Source organism: Battus philenor, unplaced genomic scaffold, assembly GCF_028537555.1.
Source record: "Battus philenor isolate CCGP_79_NKW_IND1 unplaced genomic scaffold, ilBatPhil1.0.hap1 SCAF_23, whole genome shotgun sequence".
NCBI classification, from domain to species: Eukaryota; Metazoa; Arthropoda; class Insecta; order Lepidoptera; family Papilionidae; genus Battus; species Battus philenor.
In genome coordinates, this window is record NW_027181686.1 from 12,047,579 (window position 1) to 12,068,692 (window position 21,114).

At 34.8% G+C, this 21,114-nt stretch overlaps 1 protein-coding gene across 3 annotated transcripts in view; it reads left to right on the forward strand.

Moving 5' to 3' along the window:
* rho-4 (rhomboid-4) overlaps window positions 1-21,114 on the forward strand; it is a 44,099-nt gene that overhangs the window by 10,647 nt on the left and 12,338 nt on the right. For 2 of the 3 annotated variants that reach the window (XM_068767477.1, XM_068767478.1), the window contains exons 2-3: window positions 7,079-7,337; window positions 9,770-9,811. In XM_068767477.1, coding sequence (XP_068623578.1) covers window positions 7,079-7,337; window positions 9,770-9,811 — 301 coding nt within the window. The remainder of the gene's footprint in view (window positions 1-7,078; window positions 7,338-9,769; window positions 9,812-21,114) is intronic. The other variant, XM_068767479.1, reaches the window with a different exon arrangement.

Consider the following 21,114-nt stretch of genomic DNA (forward strand, 5'->3'; position numbering starts at 1 on the left):
TGATACTATTTTTGAACGAAATCTATATAAATATAAATTGTCAAATGTGTTGTTAGGCGCGCTCAAAAACGACTACAAATTCTGAAGATTTTTTTTTATATTGATCATGAACATAAAGCTTTTTACGAAACGTAAGAAAAGGACCAATATTTAGTCCAGTGCGAGAGTGCTTTCGTATGTGTATTTTAAACAAAATCCAATGAAGTATTTTAAAATCATCCGTGTATTGTATTAATAATCTATTGAAACAAATTTTCGAATTTATTGTCATGCTACAGTTTACAGAGTTTGACTCTGTGTTTGGCACTAATCGGTGTAACATAACTCCTGAAGATGCCCCGTGGAGGGGTGAAACACGTGTTGAGTGATTTAACAGTGGCAGTTATGTGATTCGCATTGTTTGCCGCATACGCATTTATCAGCGAGCTGGCGGGCGGTGCACTTTGTTGCACGACTACCACTGCATGCGCGGAAGAGGCTAAATATTGGTCCTTTTCTTACTTAGGATGGACTTCCGCGAAGTAACGCCTAATACCATAAAATTTTTAGAGGTCAATAATTTTGCAGTGGTCTCATAATATATGTTATATGATAATATCTTGTGCGTTTCCATAGTGTAGTAGAAGGCACGATTTGACTGAAAAAAGTCTCGGAATCAGATTTTTAATAAAATTCCGCAATACATTATTAAAAATAAATTGAAAAAAAAGGTTTATTTATTCAATGAACTAATATTTAAATGACAAGAATCCTTGGCAGTGATATCGCCTGGCTATTTTGATTTAATTTAGGCTACATCTAACAGAGTATGTATATAAATCTGTACTTTATCTGTTACTTCTTCCCCACAACCATAACGCCTTGTGAAGCAGAGTAAAGTCAAAAATTAAATAAATTAATAAATAAATAGATACTAAGTTGACGATCAATAAGAGTTCTGTTAAAAGTTCAAACGTTATATAAATGAATTTTATCTAATCTTACTGTATCTTTACGAAAAAAAATCAATAAAATACAAGGACATCGATAAAAAAAAATTAAACCTTTATTTTTAAAATTAACCATTAAAACCACAGAGTAAATATAAATATCTTTAGAACAAAAAAAAACACATAATATATGGTATCTTTTAAAAGAATTCCAGTATCTGAAATCATCTTATTACAATTAAGACATTAAATCAATAAAAAAGTAATCGCCGAAAGAAGTTTTATGTTTTTTTTACTCTTGTATTGCCACAGATCAAAAATTTCTGTAACTTTGTCGAAACTTTAGTGTATTTGTCTAGGGAACGAAGTAAAAAAAATATTTTTTATATTTAGAATGAATGTTGTTATGGCGCTTAAAATATCACGTCAAAACTTGAAATTACTAGAGTTTATACATTAAATAGCTTATTTTAAATCCTTAGATTATTTAATTTAAATAAAAATTAATAACAAAAATTATTATACCCCATTATTTCAGTTTAATAAATAAGGTTAGGTCCATTTTTATGTCAATCAAAATCTCGATTTAAAAATGACAGTTCACGTCAATGCAACGTCATTCAATCGCAGGCAAAGGACACTAGGTTATACAGCCAGATAATAATTAACCAGAAGCAATAATATGCGATATATCTTTGTCAGCTTTTAAAAAGACGTTAAAAAATCATTTCCTTCGGCTCTAAAATTGGATATTGTGTAGCATTTGTTATTTATTCGTATTCGTATGTATGTGTGTATATGTGAATATATATTTAAATGTTTTTTTTTATTATGTATACCCTACCGCTCTCTTTCACGCCTCTCATGTGAATCCAAACGTTGTCTGGTGGAGATCGCCTTGAGCGATAAGACCGCCTCTTGTACCTTTAAATATTTTTTAGTTATTGTTATTTTGTTATATTACATTTTTGAATTTTATATGGAGTTTTGGTGTACAATAAAGTGTAAATAAATAATAGATAGTGTGAACTTCATTTCTACATGTTTATACTTTGAATTTATAAAAAATTCAGCGTCTATTTTGGCAATTATGGAGTATTTTGCACAAGAGATACTGCATTGAGAATTTTTAAACTAAACACTTTATTACGAAGGTTGTTTTATTGTACAGTAATCCAACATGAACCTTTTTTATAAAAGAATATGCAGTATTTTCTCCTGATACATGAAACCCCAAAATATGATATTTTATCTCTAATCTATTATCTAATCTCTCCCTCAGTCTGCTTATCATTGTTTAGGTTAATATTAAAGTTATTAATGCCGATGAATCAAAGGGAATTGTAAGGTTGCGTTCACATTGACCAGTTGTAGCAAGCTCTTCGGAAGGTACTGTGTCTAATGTTACTTTTAAAAATGATATAAAGACTTCGGTTAAGAGGGCAAATAACAATGAATCATTATTGCGGTCTGGACGGAATTCAACACGTACTGACCTCAATGCGTTGGTCTTGTCGGTCTGCGGTTGGATCACTTGACAATAAGTCGATATGCGTTTTGATCGTTTGCACACACATGCATGATATTAATGTGTGCGTACGGTATTTATCTATCTTTAAATAAAATATTCAATAGAAAAATATTTTTTTAATGTGGTTTAAATAGTGTTGGAGATAGGTCACTGAGTAAAAGTTTGTCGAACATATGAGAAACACCGTGTTCAATATTTCTAGTCGATTTGGTTCTTGATCCTCTTCTGGCTTCTTTGTTCTTTGGTTCACTTTATACTGCTTCTATTGTTTCTGAAGATGTTAATGCTTTTAGCCCTAAGGCTTTTACAGCTTCATCGGTACTGAGTTCACGGAGCGGAATGATCCGGAAACTAGATTCATACAGCTTCATTATTTTGCTGCTACATCTATACATTTTGCGTAGTACAACTAGTGGGTGATTGAACGCGCGCAGGTCTGCGTGTAGGTACTGTGCGAGCGGAACAGCACTAGGTATTAATGTTTGATCTGCCAGGAACTTAATGCCTGATCTTATTGCTAATCATGAGGGTCTTTGTCAATACACGCCACGGTTGACAACGCTTTGACAGTTCAAATAAAAAAAATGATAAGATGCTGATGGTGGACAATCGCCATCCTTGGCAAGCGGATTGGCAGTGGCAGTATTGATATATAGGCATATTATTAGGTTTTTATAAGTTCAAAATGTATTGCGACGACAAAGCGAATACCAACATCCTACAACTTACACAATTTTATAAACATGTATAATACATTTTTTACTTCATAGGTACTTTTATAAATAATGTAAATGTTTTGATATTATAAGATGTATGATGTAAGTAAATAGGTACTATCAGTGTATGTGTTGAGTTCCACTATCGTGGACCCCCATTTTCATTTCATGGACCCCCAAATTTTTTTTCGCTGACGTATACCCCTTGCAGGTTGTCATAGACCCCTAGGGGTCGATATAGACGACTTTGGGAATCACTGTTTTAAACAGTTAAAAAACTACAAAAATCAGACAGGTAAACACGCTTTTCATCCACGAGGCTCAGGGGGTAAAGATCGAGGTGGTCACATTTGTCAGTCGAACAACAGACACCCTCGGGCTGTATAACAGTGTTCATCACGCGGTGGTAGCGATATCGCGTCACACACGTGCGTGTATTGCACGGACGAGACTCAAGATACTATCGCAAGATGGAGTAAGGAAAAGAAAGTTGTCGCACGAAATGTAATTTTAAAAACTTGACATTGTTAGGGTGTCTTTATAATAGATAAAAATACACCTATCCCCCGATTTACACGGTAGATACGTTCCTGAGAAAAACGTAAATCGAAAAACTTGCAGAAAATGCATGATTTTGCTATTTAACAGTTGTGATTTTTTTTTTAATAATTTTAGGTGTACACAGAAATAAAAATAAAATGAATTGGCAAGTTAAAATATTTAATATATTACGGAAAAAACTGTTTTTTTATTTAATTACAATATACATTAAACAGAAGAACAAAAAAGAACTCTACTCTCATTCTTTTTTTTTTCAGAATCGAAGGTTCGAATTCACTTTTATCACTCGAAATTATTTTTGCCGTATCGATGTTTGAAGCAGAAATATTTACAATATGAGAGATGGTAATAAAATCGGTTATTAAAAAAAAATTATGAAAAACCGTGTAAAAGCGAAAACGTGTAAAACAAGTACCATGTAAATTGGGGGATAGGTGTATTTAGTAAACACTAGCATGTAAAACGTGAGTGAAATTTTTTTTCGAAAATATTTAAAGTAAAAAATGACTAATAAAAAAGGTACAAAGACCACGTGATTCATATATCTACGTAACAGTATATCTATATATCTACGTTAATAGTTTGTTTAGTCCGTTAAACACGATAGCCGAGTTCAAATAATGTTTACTTTGGTGCTTGACTCACCTAAAACTATGTGAAAACATTTACAAACCGTGTAAGTTATATTTAGAAATTACCTCAGGGTAATTAAAGGTTTTTAGTTACCATAAACTTGGTAACGCGCTGTTAAAATTTGAATAAGTACATTTAAAAAACTTTTAAGTAAAACGGTTTTTTGATACCCATATTGTGGTGGTTGTGGAAAAATATGTACCTATTCCGCCATATTGGAACGGCGTCCATCTTGAATTTTAAATTTTGACATAATCATAGTGTATTACTAGTGTAGCCCTTTCATTTGATACCCATATTGAGGGGGTTAAGGAAAAATATGTAATCCGCCATTTAGTATCGGCGGCCATCTTAGATTTATAATGTTATTGATTTTACTATATTGTATTGTCATCTAAATTAAATGTGTGTACCAAATTTCAGATCAATCTGACAACGGGAAGATGTTTACATTTCAATTTCTAATTTTGACCCAAATTAAAAATCCGTACTGGTCGAACTAAATAAAACCGTTAGGTACATATTTTTCCACAACCACCACAATATGGGTATCAAAAAACCGTTTAACTTAAAAGTTTTTTAAACGTATTTATTTTAATATGTAGTAATCTGAATTTTAAATATATATTACAGTGTTATTTATTATTTCAAAATGTTTTTATTTTTGAATTGTGTATATAATACATTAATTGTCAGATTTTACACCAGGGGTGTCAAACCCGATGACATTAATAATGTATCCTAATTACTGACATAAATTTTTTTTTTTTATTTCATTTTGTTATGAATTATTTAAGTGGAGCTAGCTAATGAAAAATATTGCTTATCTAAATGTATATCCCTTACGTCACCGACAACATAGGCATGTGAATGAATAAATAAATCACTCAGAAGATTTTTTTTTAAATTATCAAAATGCAGGCAAAGGTGTGACATAACATGGAGCCGTATCAGTTTTGCTGGTGGATTTATCTAATCAATTTTTTCATATCTACCCCACGAGACTGACGTCGGACTTTTGGCACAATGCGCTAATGCAATCTGTATATAAACCGAGAATATGCCAATGTTTAATATCCGCATTTAAATAAACCAATTACAGTGCCCGGCGATAAATATTGCACATCGACCGTTGGAAAGAGACAATCGGCTAATTTCGGCTTCGTAGAGCACTATCTCTGTCCCACACTGCCTATGTGACGTTTTGTTAGTGGTTGTTTTTCGTGCGACAGAGATAACGCTCTCTCTTTCCAAAGATCGATGTGCAATCTTTATCGCCGCGTTCCTTGTTTTATTAATTCTAATTTGTATCGCTAGTGTTTTTTTTTACAATATTTATTTTTCGCTTAAACTAAACGCAGACAGTTGGGAGATGGTTGCCGCTATTTGATACGGATCTTTCTTCTCCCAGCTGCGAGGCACGACAGCGTTTTATAATTTTTTACATTTTTTCTTACACGATTTTCTCTTATGGTTAAACACGGCTAAAATTTATACATATTAACAATACAATTTGGAATACTCAATTATATATTAGTTGCTACATTATTTTATTTCAAGTCGCTGCCCAAGCGCTACAGACTGTTAAATGTCTTGAGATTTAGGACAATATGCCGGGCCGACTCATCAAAAGATTCTGCTGTAGATTTTTTCTTGAGAAGGTCCGGTATGTTGAACGTAGGTATATTAAAGTTTTCACATAAGGTCACGTGGTAACGTCTTTTTGATGCGAATCATATGACTTGATGTTTAAGACAATGTGCCAACTCTTCAAAAATTTATAAATATTCTTGTATAGACGTCCGATAAGTTGAAAAGAGTTATATCAAGGCTTTAGCGGACATTGACATGGTTTAGAGGTCAAGTAATACTTAACAGTGACACCGAAATGCCAAACAGAAATATATCGGGCAAATATTTGAGACCTCCATGTTTGTACATAACTGAATATAGGAGTCACAGCGAGGCGGAGGTCAAATTATAATTTCAACGCTTATGAATGTTAAAGGGTTTTATAAACATACATAAACTAGCAATAGAAATATTTAATGGAATCAGGCGTTATTTTGCGGAAGTCCATCCTAAGTAAGAAAAGGACCAATATTTAACCACTTCCGCACATGCAGTGGTAGTCGTGCAACAAATTGCACCGCCCGCAAGCCCGTTGATAAATGCCATCATATGACTCTGTGTTTGGCACTAATCGGTGTAACATAACTCCTGAATAAGAAAGGACCAATATCTAGCCACCTCCGCACATGCAGTGGTTGTCGTGCATGAAAGTGCACCGCCCGCCAGCCCCAGCTAAACACCGAGTAGCACTAATCTGTGTAACAACTCCTGAAGATGCCCCGTGTAGGGGTGAAACACGTGTTGAGTGAATTTACGGTGGCGGTTGTGTAGTTTGCATTGTCTGTCGCATGCGCATTTACGAGCGGGCTGGCGGGCGGTGCACTTTCATGCACGACAACCACTGCATGTGCGGAGGTGGCTAGATATTGGTCCTTTCTTATTTAGGATGGACTTCCGCAATATAACGCCTGAATCCATTAAATAACTCCTGAAGATGCCCCGTGGAGGGGTGAAACACGTGTTGAGTGATTTAACGGTGGCAATTGTGTAATTCGCATTGTTTGCCGCATGCGCATGGGCGTGTGCGTATTTTGGAAATACATGGTCAGATCAACATAGAAATTCTTTCTTTTCAGTACGACAGAGACAACGATGGACGTATATCATACGTGGAACTGAGAGACATCATAGAGTCCAGAGAATATGATCACGACCTGCCAGACAACGTGGTTGAGAAGATCATGGCGCTCGCAGACCGGGACAACTCAGGGTACCTGGATTTCGCAGAGTTCGTCGACATGATGCACAACCCGGATCTGAAGGCTGTGTTTGGACACTTCGTTGCCAGATACGTCCACTCTATAATACCGCAGAGGAATCCCGTCGACACAACCGGTGAGAATTATTTGAAATTAGAATATATTTACAGAGTTTTCATTGGTCGTTGAAGTTCTAAGCATGCCATAGATTCTACACGGTTACTTTTTTCCGCCACTTCTTCCAGAGCTAACGCTTACTTAAGTGGCAGTAGAAGTTGGGCAACAGAAAATAAAAAAGTTTAACGGCCCTCTCGTGCTCCGTTGACAATCTTGCCCACCTATCTCCCTGTAATGTCGTATATTGTATATGACAGAACACTCCGAGCCGAGATGCCGTATAGAACCCTTAACCTAAGTGATATAAATATTTAATGGAATTAGGCGTTACCTCGCGGAAGTCCATCCTAAGTAAGAAAAGGTCCAATATTTAGCCACTTCCGCACATGCAGTGGCAACTTAGTAGGCAACAAAGTTTATTGCGTATCATTTATCAGCGGGCTGGCGGGTGGTGGACTTTGTTGCACGACTACCACTGCATGTGCGGAAGTGGCTAAATATTGGTCCTTTTCTTACTTAAGTTATATAAAATAAATATAGACTAACTGCTTTCTGCGGTTTGTTCTAAGCAAGGTATACAGATCCAGACCCAAAAGTAGAGCAGGCAGAAAGGGGGATCCATCTGTGTAATGTTTTTTTTTCCCTATCGCGCTATTTCAGTCATAAATAGCTTCCGAACCGTTTGTTGAACTACCCTCACTTTTCGTAGAAAAAAATTCTGACTATTATTTATAAATAGTTACAAATAAAAATTGTTATCGTACTTCTAGTGGACGGTATTAATAATAATTAATTAATAAAACGGAATTATAATAAAAAAAACATTTAATTCTAACAAAGATCACAAAGTGTAAGGTAGAACGAAATAAAAAGTAAGTCAAAAAATTGTACACCCTACACAAAGATGGAGCCACCACACACAGAACACTGAGCAAACGCGAGACTATAAATTTAAATTAGTAAAATGTATTATTTTACACGACTAGATAAAATGATAATATATTTAATAACGCTCCCCCCCCCATATGTGTATGGTTTCGCTACCGCCCCCAAAAACTCGAGATAAGTGTTTCAAGTAATGTCGGTTTTGACTCGAAATGAAACACCACTGGTTCACAAGGAGTCATTTTTTGATTTTATTCACAAATCAGATGGTCACCCTACTTTAACACAAAGTATACTTTCGCTTAGTTCAAACTAGGCCTCCAAGTCGCTCAAGAAATCACTGTCCAAATAACTTGACAAATAGTCGTCACTTTGTATTGTGTAGTTTAGTACACTGATCGTAGGTCTTAACTCTAAAAACAACACTGAACTGTCGACATGGGGAGTACACTTATACTACGGAAAAGGTTCTAGTAAGTTCGAAATAGTACTCTGCAAGAATTTTCGAGAACCGTACACAAAAATCGCCTGTTTACGGCACTCCTGGCGTTCCGTGTTTATTGTTTAGAGGGTTCTGGTGCTTTGTAACAATATGTAGGTAAATTTCGTTATAAGTTCGTGTTATGGGATTCCCCGCGTGCAAAAGTCAACGACCAATGAAAATCATCCTTTATGCTTCTTCTACCGAAGTTTATCTTTAGAACTGTATTGTCAATTCCGCGTCAATAAATTCAATCTAATATAATGATCGAATTTTAAATTTGTTCGAGGTCTTTCTATTATTGAATCGTTTATTCTTATGTATATTTTAATTTGTTTATAATCTGTGTTTTATTATTTTTGGCACGAAAATGCATGTCAAATTGTAGATAGTGAAAATGCAGCTTAAATAAGACTCGCACTTATAAAGATGACGCCGATTTTTTTTAAATGTTGTCTTCCTTGATGGGAATTCCGAATATACGTGACTCAATAAACTTGAATTTATATCACGATTTTACTGTAAATAGCGGATTTAACTGTACAAAGCATAATTTAAATAGCGCATGCTAATTTTGTATATATGTTTTAAATAAATATATATTACACACTGAATATATCTGAATAGGCCTAATGAAATATCTAACGATACAAGTAGTGCCTTTTCATAGTGTTTACATATTATATATTCCAGGGGTGTTCAATCACCAGTCGGAATAATTTGAAAAAAATTATATATTTTTGCGATCCATATTTGGAAAGTCATTGTCCAAAAATTTTTCAAATTATATTTATTTACAATATACATTAATTTTTATTAAGACATTATTTTAAATGTTCTTGGCAAATAATGGGTGTCACTTGTCAGCAATAAAACATATATATACCGCAGGTTGACCACCCCTGATATATTGTATATATTGTATGTGCGTAAATAAATGCAAGCTATGAAATATGCCACAATTACTGCCAATGCTATGTATATACAATAACTGTGTTCTTTTTTTAAAATTTCATATGCCACGTGATTAACATTGCAATTTGCAGCTTATTTCTTTAGCCGTAAACACCAATTTTGTTCGATAGGTTTGGGGCCAGGATTCCGGGCGGTGCCTACGGTTGATCGCGGTACTTTTTTTTTAAATTTTTTTTTCGTGGTTTTTGTCTTTTGGGTCATTTCTTCGTTTGTTTTTTTTTTCATTTGTCGCCGTATTCTTTTCAGCCATCATTCATCCATTTATTTTCATCCAGATATGTGGAGTTAGAATTTTGAGGAAATTAATGTTGTATGACTTTGTCATAAACATATTTCAAAATACCCACATATAATTTGAGACGTATTTAAACAGATTTTATATGCAAAAGTCGTGAAAAATTATAATATTTCGAACATGTTCTGACTTGAATAAAATCTCATGATACTTCGGCAATACATTCCGCATTATCATACCACGGGAATAGGTGCTTTTATATTACGATTTTTATTTTTCAAATATATTTGCTTTTCATATGTTTTGGCCGTTTCAAAAGTATCCCATGGTACGGATACCAGCATTTGCTTCGTCACTGTTTCGTTTTTTATCTGTGTGTTGTTTTCCGTGTTACGTCACAGTTTTATTTTTAAATCATCGTGGCCGAAGGTCTTGCTGCCAGTGCTATTAAAAATAGTTTTAGGGATTACCCAATATGTATGTTGCGCGTCTAACTCCTACGTTGAATAATGATATTAGTTTAATAACCTGTTAATTGTCCGGTTTTACAAGAGATGACTTGACCTTGAGATATATTATATCTGTAGGCGTGTAGCGCGTATCGGTAAGTGACCATCTGTGCACGTGTGCGTTGTGACGTGGAAAATGAAATAGATTACATCCCATAGACATTAAGCCTCAAAGATCGCCACGCTGATCGGTCTTGCGTCTTTCCCGCGTGCCTATGCCGTCGATCGCCCTATTGTGTGGCTTTGTCGCAGTCATATATATATATATATATATATATATATATATACATATACACATATATATATCAGCATGCCGAGCCTATGTTAGCTTACTATAAATGTTAAAACAATCGAGGATTCAAAATGAATAAAATAATTTTAATTTTGAACTTTCCGAAGATTTCTCCCTACATAATAAAAAATGTCTACGTATCAGGTGGCGCAAAAGTAATGTCATTATGTGAACGCGCCTTTATTTTTACAAATGGCGCCAAATGTCACCGTGCTTTGACATTTATGACGTAAATATACAAAGAATTAGTTGTCAATAAGAGATAGAAGTATTGTTAGTTGACTCATTCATATGTTTGATATATGTACATATCAAAAATGTTTAATTTCATTTAAAAAAGCAACTGTTGAGTTTCTGGGGAGCTTTTCTCAACAGATCAGTATGCCGAGCCTATGGTAGCTTATTACATATAAATTTTAAATAATCGACGATTTAAAAGTCTATATAGATACTTACACGAATAAAAGAAATATAATTTTGAACATCCGGAAGATTTATCATACGAAATAAAAAAGTCTATATAATACGTGGCGCAAAAGTAATGTCATAATGTGAACGCGCCCTAACTTTTAAAAATGTCGCACAAATGTCAATATACTTTGATATATATGATGTAGATATATAAACAATTAGTTGTCAATAAACCATGGAGTATATAATTTCAAAAATTAAGGCACTTTCACATTATGACATTACTTTTGCACCACAGTTTATATATGAGGAGTAACTTGAATAAACTTATAAATAGAGTTATTTTATTACTGATCATAATCCCATTAACCTGCAATAAACGTTTAAATACTTTTATATTAAGCCAAGATATGGAACAAATTACCGACGTCTTACAAGATAATTTTAAGAAAAACTTTGAAGTCTTCAAATCAAGTGTAAATAAGTTATTATATAATAGGTTTCTTCTAAGCAAGCATTTAGCATTTTAGACCTCTCTTAACATCAGGCATGATAGTTGTACCACTTTACCGATAAAAAGATATCGTAATTAAAAATATTTGAAATATTAAATCGATAATAATGATAATATAAAACTGGTTTTTCCTATACCTTATCGTAAAAACCGATGACCGTTGATATATCCTTAATTGATAAAGCCTGAATCATAAGCTGTATGTTAATTGTAAATTTTTTTATTAGCACACCGTTGATACCTTATACCTTTCATGACAGATTGACAATGATTTTTATATTTACTCAAAGCTATTATTTATGATAATATTTTTAATGTTATTATAAATAATGAAAACAAAATAATTATAATAAAATACAATACTTGTTATAAATTTAAAAATAAGTTACATTCATAGTGTATTTCCAAGGCATAGTGAAAAACTGGCTGTATAATACCCGACGATAAATATTGCACATCGACTTTTGGAATGAGACAATCACCTAATTTCGGCTTCGTAGAGCCCTATCTCTGTCGCAAGAAATACAAACTGCTTGGTATATATTAGGAGCTGTTACAACAAGTATCAATTGCTTCTTTTGATAGTTACTTTAATAAAAACATAAATGCAATATTAAATTTTGATAAAAATAAAAATGATAATAATTCTAATTCTCAGTTACTTCCATTTCGTTTTCTGTGCTCTCCAAGAAGTCAGATATGTGTATGTGCGCGTGCGCATGCGTATGCGTGCGTCTGTGTGTGTGTGTATGTGTGTATATATTTCAGGCTCTCTTTTTTGAGTTTTTCAACTAAGGATTTACAGGGACAGATAGTAAACATTAATCAATTTTTATTTACTATATTATATACTTCAGGCTTTATTTATTATCTCTGAAAGAACTGTCTTTTAGAGTGTGCAAAACACAGCAAATGAGAATTATTTTTACACCTTTTTAAACTTCTATAACCTTTCATCCTGTATGTATAGTTGAATTATCAAATATATATACATATATCTGTTGTTTGCGGAAAATCACGTGCGACCTTCCTATTTTAAATAAAATACCTTACGTACCTTGACACGATGCACCCAATTGATCTTTGACCCTAATTCGGGTATTCATTTTAAACTAGAATTTACTCACATTTATCTCTCCCGTGATCTATTTTCAAACATTGTTATTTCTAACTACCCGCAGTTAATTTAAAATGTTTTATATGTTCTTTTTATTGTTCTATACGTCTTAATAAAAAAAACCTTTTCAAATTGGGGGCAATTTTTTTTGTTTAGAATTCACGTTTGTACTGTACAAATGGTTTTATATATATATATATATATTATTGTTATATATATATATATATATATATATATTATTGTTATATATATATATATATATATATATATATATATTTGATAACTTTACATACAGGATGATAGGTTATAGATATAAAAGGTGTAAAAGTATTTCCCATTTATTGTGTTTCTTACACTCTAAAAGACAATGCTTTCAGAGATAACAAATAAAACTAAAAGTATATAATATAGTAAATAAAAAATAATTATTGTTTACTATATGTCCCTGTTAGTCCTCAGTAGAAAACCTCAAAAAGATGAACAAAAAGAGAGAGCCTATTTTTAATCTTTTTATAAGGAGCTTAGGCCTGGACGCTCAGGATTCTGGATCGTTGGAAATTTGACACCCTAGAGATGTGGTGACTGAAGAGATCAGAATCTCGTGGACAGTGCACCGAACCAACGTGTCTATCTTCAAAGAACTCATTATAAAAGAGAGGGAGACTGGGTAAATATGAATCCTCAGGTTGTCTGGATATGTCATCAGATAAGGACTCAATGGAATATTTGGTGATGGCCAACAAGGTGGAAAGACATCATCTAAAGAGATCAAATGCTTCACATGTACACCACAAGATGGAAATTGACATTATTAATGTCGTCTGGAGTTGCAGGAAGCTTTCTACAGGTCCTGGTGGCAATTAAGTGAGGAGGGAGGAGGCCTGTTTCTAGCAGAGGATTTCATTCGGTTGAAATGACGACAAAACACACCTGCATCAAAGATACAGAACATATCGTGTAATTGTTTATAAATTATCTCCAGTGTCAAGGTTGCTTATGAAATTACATGACTAATGTATTGTTTGTCGTAAAAATGATAACTGTATTCGTAATTGAGGTCTCACGTAATGTTTATATGTTTTGAGCGATAAGAAAAATATGAAGAGGTTTGACCATTTGGCTGTTCTGATAACGACCATTGTCTCGTGACTTGGGTTTATAAAAAAAAAACATTCGTTACTCTTACTGTTCCTGATTTGAATTTTTGACAACATTCATTTGACTCTGAGTGAAGTACAGGGTTATGTGGGATTGCTACTCACTAAATCCAAGGTGGTCGTTCGGTACCTTTGGACCGACGGGAGGAAGCTGTGCCTTCCCCGGCATCCTCGCTTTACCACTTCGCGTTGCTGTCCTTGTCGGGATCCTCAACTCCTGCGAATCCAATTTCCTTTTAGTCGCCTCTTACGATAAGCAGGGGATACCTTAGCTCTAGTATACTGAACCCTGATTTGAGGTTGAAATCTAACATCAACACATCACAATCATCACAATCTTCCAGGTGTTCAACATACCCTGGGGGATGGACAGGTTTATATGAAATTCCTACCATCTAAAACCACTCCAGTGATCGCTCTCTGTGCTATTTCACGGTATTTCCCGATCAGGTATCATGTCATGTCATGTCTCGGGGTATGAGTAGTCCACGCTACCTCCAAAACTCTCGTGATCGATGGGTTGAAAACATTTCGATCCATTCAAAGGTCCTGTTTCTGATTGGGTAACACCATTCTCCGGAAGGTCGTCATGAGGCGCGTCTCTGCGCTGACGGCGTCGTCTTCGAGCGGGACCCTCTACCGATCATGTTTGACTTCCTCCTTCTGGACCATGACGGTCTCACAGAAAGAAGCCAATGACCTGCCCAACATTTTTTTTTTCGGTGGGGGAAATCTTCTGGTATTCAAGATGCCCTGCCTCTGGGGGGAGGACAGGGGGACCTGCCCAACATTTAGACTAACCTAACCAAACCAAAATTATGTTGGTTATATCTACAAAGTTGACATCACTTCTAACTTAGCTATTTTTCCGACATGTATAAAGTATCAACATGTTCGCTCTTATCACAGCTTATCAATCATATTTCAAAGTACCCGTCGCGTGCTTTAATGCCCAACCCCGTAATGGATTGTGTAATGTGTAATCTTATCCTTTGTACTTATCTGTATGACCTTCAGGGTTTATATTTTTAATTATCGTATCTATCCTAAATAAATTCAAACACTGTTGTGTGCAATAAACCAAAGCAATGCCTTTTTTTTTTCGGTGGGGTAAATCTTCTGGTATTCAAGATGCCCTGCCTCTGGGGGGAGGACAGGGGTATGTGGAATTCCTACCCACTAAAACCCCCCCGGTGGTCGCCCTCTGTGCTAAACGGGGGACCGCGGTATCTCCCGGTCAGGCATCGCCACGCGGTCTTCCCTCGCGCCTTGCTATTTTTCGATAGCCCGTCCCGGGGTATGCGTGGATACGCTACCCCCGAAACCCTCGTGGTACTATCACGATGGTTCGAGACCACGTCGAACCATCGTCCGCCTCAGTATCGCCAACCAAAGCAATGCCTATGTTAACGAGATGGTTTTAAACACAGCATACAGCTTATTTCAAATTAATACGCAAGCTATAGAAGAGATAATATCTATCTCTTAGACTTCTCTTTGACGGGTAAGCTGTCTATAGCACATCTGATGTCCCGAAAAACAAATGAACAACTCGAGGTACTTCAGGTGGTAATGCAGACAGTTCTGAGTTAGGCTCCGCGGGACTAGTTAATAAATATTACACAGTACTAGTTAATAAATATTACACATCGACCTTTGGAAAGAGACAATCGGCTAATTTCGACGAGAGTTATATCTGTTGCACGAAATACAAACAGTCCGGTATCTATTAGGAGCTGTTACAACAAGTATTATCTGCTCTTTTTAATAATTATTTATATTCTTTGTATAAAATGTGGTAAAATAAAATAAAAAAAATAAGTTCACATTATGTTAACGTATTTAATTATTTAGGAATATTACAACTGTACATAATTAACATAAAAAGGTTGGTGTAGTAGCTTAGATTTAGAGTCCCAAATTAAACTTGATAAGTTAAACAATAAAAATAGTCTTCTCTAACTTAAAAAAAAATAAGTCACATACTAATGAAACTTGATAACATGGATATATATACACTTTGACGCTTCGGGATTATATGGCAACACTTAGAAATTAGGCAAAAGGCGACCAATCACAAAGTGTTTTTTTAATATTAATAGTCGCCATACATCTTTATCCTAATACGGCAGATACCTTGTTAGTACAAGTTATTCCTTATTCACAAATTTTTTCTCTTTCTTACTTTCCTATTTGTCATACCAAATTACTTTTATTATCTTAATTTTAATCTCATAATTATGTATGCGCGCCATCTATTGGTAATAACTGGCAATTAGGATGATGATACAGCTTGTTTGTTTATTTTTGTATGATTCACTTATCTATATCTTATTTTTATTTCTATCTGCTTTAAGTCCTGTTTTATATACAATTAAAATTAGCTTTATATCTTATGTGGAACTCTGTAGTTCCTTCGTCGACAGATGGCGCTATATGTTTGTATAAAAGATATCTACCTATCGTAGAATCGACATCAGCGGCCGCTGGCTCCTTAAACGCAAAAATCGTGGGCGAACCAAGATTGGATCCGGATCCCTTCTTAGCTCGCCTGTGGTCCACGCTGCCGTACCAAGCCACATATACACAATATCAACACTACACAGCTCTACTCGGGTAGAGCGCTTTACTACGTGCTAACATCTTCATGCGGAAGGTTACGATGAAGCTGTACAAGCCTTCGGTCTAACAGCAAAAACATTAACAGAGAATAAGTAAGATTCGTCATTAACATATACAACATATATAGTAATTTCTTATCTATTTATGTTATACAAAGTTAATCAGCGGCATCAGATGATCTGGCAGCGTTCGGCGCCGTAGTTCCGCCAGGAAACTTCATACGTCATGTCGTTCTTGTCCAGTTAAGAAAAGGACCAATATTTAGCCACTTCCGCACATGCAGTCATGCAACAAAGTGCGCCGCCCGCCAGCCCGCTGATAAATGCGTATACGGCAAACAATGCGAATCACACAACCGCCACCGCCAAACCACTTAACACGTGTTTCACCCCTCCACGGGGCATCTTCAGGAGTTATGTTACACCGATTAGTGCCAAACACAGAGTCCTGTTTAGTTAATCACAAGGGGTATTAAAGTCAGTTCTGAGGGCTGGTAGAGGATGACTATTGTTGCTCACAGGATAACGATGTTAAGCCAGTGTTTACATGTGAAAGAATTATTAGTGAAATTGAAATTATTAATGAAATCATTCTTCGCCCGTTAACCCACGTATTATTTGTATGAAGGGGAATTACCCGCATTTACAAACATAATAATTATTATTAACCTCTATATCAAGATTTTGTTTTATAACAGTATAAAACGATGTCGCTATTTTATTCATAAAAAGGCGCTTTATTTACCAGTTGGAAATTCTATTATTCTGTTGCTTGGACTATCGAAAAAACATATTAAATATGAATATAGCTGTTTGAAATAATTTGTGCGTGCCAAAATAATCAGTTTAATATTTATATTAAATCCTCAAGTTCAATAATCTCAACTCATTATTAATAAAAGGGACATCTAGCGGTGGTAGTCGACACTAAAACAAATATTCATGCCCTTGTAGTGCTAACAATAAAGTCGATTTAAAATTCGATTCTGTTGGCGTTTTTTTAATTTTAAATTTATTTGATTATACTTATGTCTTATAATTATTGATTTATTGAAGTGTTTAGGATTCTAAAAGATGTATACACAGGCTAGATACTTAGAAACATACTTAATTATTTAATGGCAAAATAATTTTGCCGGTGGCTACATTGAATAACTAATAAATGAATTTTCTGAGGTATTTTGTGGGAACTAAGCAGAAATAAGGAACTTATAAAATATTTTCTTGGTATAGAAAAATATGAAAAAAAAAATAAAACTGTATTTTGATTCAATTAAGGGATATGTTATAGTCTCATAGATAAGTAAATATGATCAAAATAAAATAATTGTAGAAAAATTTGGCTTTTTTTAAAAAAAGAAATGAACTCTTTTAATGTAATAGAAAACAGTTAAATGTAAGATCTAAAAGCAGAAATATGGAAGTTAAGGACGGCCGAAAATGCACACAAGTTTGATATTTAAAAAAAGAAATCAAAAGACACTGGGTCTATGCCAATGGGTAAAGATTAATAATAAATAAATTATTATTAGGATCTGTTTTTGTGATTCTTTATCCGCACATATACTTGTTTAGATTGTCGTCTCTAACTTTTTAGAGTTATTCAATATAAAACCCAATTTATATTACTCACAGGAGATACGAACCCGCCAATATATATATAGATATATATATCAAACAAATCATCTACACCATTGTTCTTAGCTGATATTGTTACTCAATAGATGGCGCTTATATCAATAACATAGATAAGTGTCAATTGGTAAAGTAGAAGGGCAATGCGCAACGTTTCTACCTATTCAAGTGCAAATAGCAAATGGTTTATGACACGGATCGCTGCCCACAAGGTCGCGGATTGTATTCCGGCTTTGTACTAATATAGTGAACAATCTCTTAGAACAAATGGAATGGTAAACGAGCACGTTAGTTTTAGCTACTGATATATATATATTGGTTAATAAGGTGAAAATCCTTAATGGGATAAATTAAATATTAATAATATACAGGGTGATAAGTACACTTTATTCAAAATCTAATGATTTCAGAAATAATAGATAATTTAATGATGATAGAGCAGTGTTTCTTAACCTTTTTTTTCTGGCATGCCTCCACCTTAGCCTTTCTAAAATCCTTAGGTTTTTATTTTTTTTAATTTGCTTTTTAATTTCAATTTGGCACCCAAATAGATATAGACACCCACTGCAAGGCGTAAGGCGTCCTCCCCCAAAGATATTTATGTAGGGGTAATACTTTGTAAAAAAAATAGTTTCAGTTTCAGTAAAAGATGTCTCTGAAATAAATTGCATCAATCTATTTTTCCTCTAGCAGTGCCTGCGACTTCTTTCCCATAGAATTTAACGAAAAAAAATTTTTTGGACTATTTAGTTTTTTTTTCGTTTAAGAATTTTTATGAAATAAAGTTGCCTAAATTACTCCTTATTCATCAGCTACCTGCCAGTATAAGTCACTTAAAAAACTATAGGGAGTTCCATGTCGATCTGTGGACGTCATACAGCTGAAATGATAACATATACCTATTTTAGATGCATCTATTTTCAAAAGGTATTAAAAAAAACCCCGATAAATCTAAATGCGTGGTCATCACCTGATACGACTATTATTCCGGCAGGAGAGAAGTACAGAAGGAAAACGATGATCAAAATGGGGGAGTTCGGTGCTCCCGAGGTAACAGTATGCCAAGTGCCAATGATCTATAGCGGTGTACAAATAAACAGAATTTCCCCTGCCAATGATTCCCCGAGGACGGATACTACCTCACGTGGGTAAATAGTTACGTATATTACAAGTAAATCTCAATAAACCAATACCTCGCTTTGCGTTGTTTCGGTTTGCGTTTTTTTCGAAGTTGCGTCGCTGCTTAATTAGTACTAATTTTCACTGTGCGTCGTTAGATTTTCGAGGTTGCGTTGTTTTGAATTCGAGTCTATAATTTTTTTTCAACAGATGGCAACACTTTCGTTTCTAATTGCGCCATGCCATCAAAACTCGGGGATTCCCTTTCTAATTAAAAATCAACGCAATTTGAATATAGTTTTATTTTCAATTTTTTTTGCTAATTTTGGAGTTCAGTTTCAATTACGTAGTGTGTTGTGCTTTTTTAAAAAGAGAATAATAAATCTATATAAATTTTTAAGTGATGTTTCTGGTTACAAAAAAGGTGTAAATTTTTCCAATTTATTTATTAGCAGTGTTATATTATTTTTGTGTTTTAAATGTTTACTTTGTTCAATTTTCTTTTTAAAAAGTAGTATTTTCGTAACCCTGGTACCTATCTTCGATCTTGATATGGTTTGCTATAGAAAATCTTAATTCACTTTACGGCGTTTCAATTTGCGTCGTGTTTCTTCGGAACGTAACCACGACGCAAAGTGAGGTATTGGTGTGTAATGAAAGTAAGATATGCAAGATTGTCTAAGTAGCTGATCTACCTAAAATTTAATCTCGGTAGAGCCGATTACATAGTTTCAATACATTAGTTACGAAAATTGGAACCAACACCCCATTTTTTGTGCAGCTTAACAAAACACACAAAACTTAATTATCATTGTAATGTCGTGATATTGATACACGCCCACTATAAGGTATAGGTATATCCTATGCTCCAATCATTCAGCGGTTTTGGACCTGGACTATTTCATTGCACCACCTATGATAGTCTACTGGTTCGTGGTCATCACTCCAGAAGCTTTGTCCCCAACTGCCATCAGACCAGAACAGTTGGTTCTTCTGTGTATCTCATTCCTGACTCAGCAGGCAAAATTCCGAGTATAGCTGACCTTGAAACTTCTCATAAAGCCAATCAAATATAATGACGGTTTCACAAACGAAATTACGAGTACAAAATCATTCGACAATAATTAAATGCAAGTCGAAAATATAATTCTATAACACTATATTATCACAATTTACGATAACATATAATTTACATAAAAACAATAAACCTTATGTCAAATAAGACATTTTTTTTGACAGTTAAATTGGCGGGATATATAATCAGCTAGTCGCATGTCAGATCATTTATTCCTGTCACCAAGATGGGGCAGAGGGCGTCCACAGTACGTCGCCATCCCGAGCGGTCTTGAACCTCGCGCTTCACTTCGCTCCACGTCATTCCAACTGCCTTCACTTCTGCAGTGATCGTCCATCGCCAGGTTTGCTTTGGGCAGCCACGTCTTCGATTTCCTTGAGGATTCCATTCTAGGGCTTGCCTCGGTATGTGATCAGAGTACCTTGTTTGGATTTCCAGATGTATTGTGCTATCTTTAAAGCAATAAAATGTCTAACTGACTAAGATAATGCACATTATTATCTAGTTTAGTAAGGTGATGGGGTAAAGGGCGTCCACAGTACGTCGCCATCCCGAGCGGGATTACTTCGCTTCACGTCATTCCAACTGCCTTCACTTCTGCAGTGATCGTCCACCGCAAGGTTTGCTTTGAGCGGCCACGTCTACGATTTCTTTGAGGATCCCATTCTAGGGCTTGCCTCGGTATGTGATCAGGGTCCCATCGGAGCGTGTGGCCTATCCAGTTCCACTTGCGGCGTTTGATCTGCTGGTCGATCGGCATCTCACCGCAG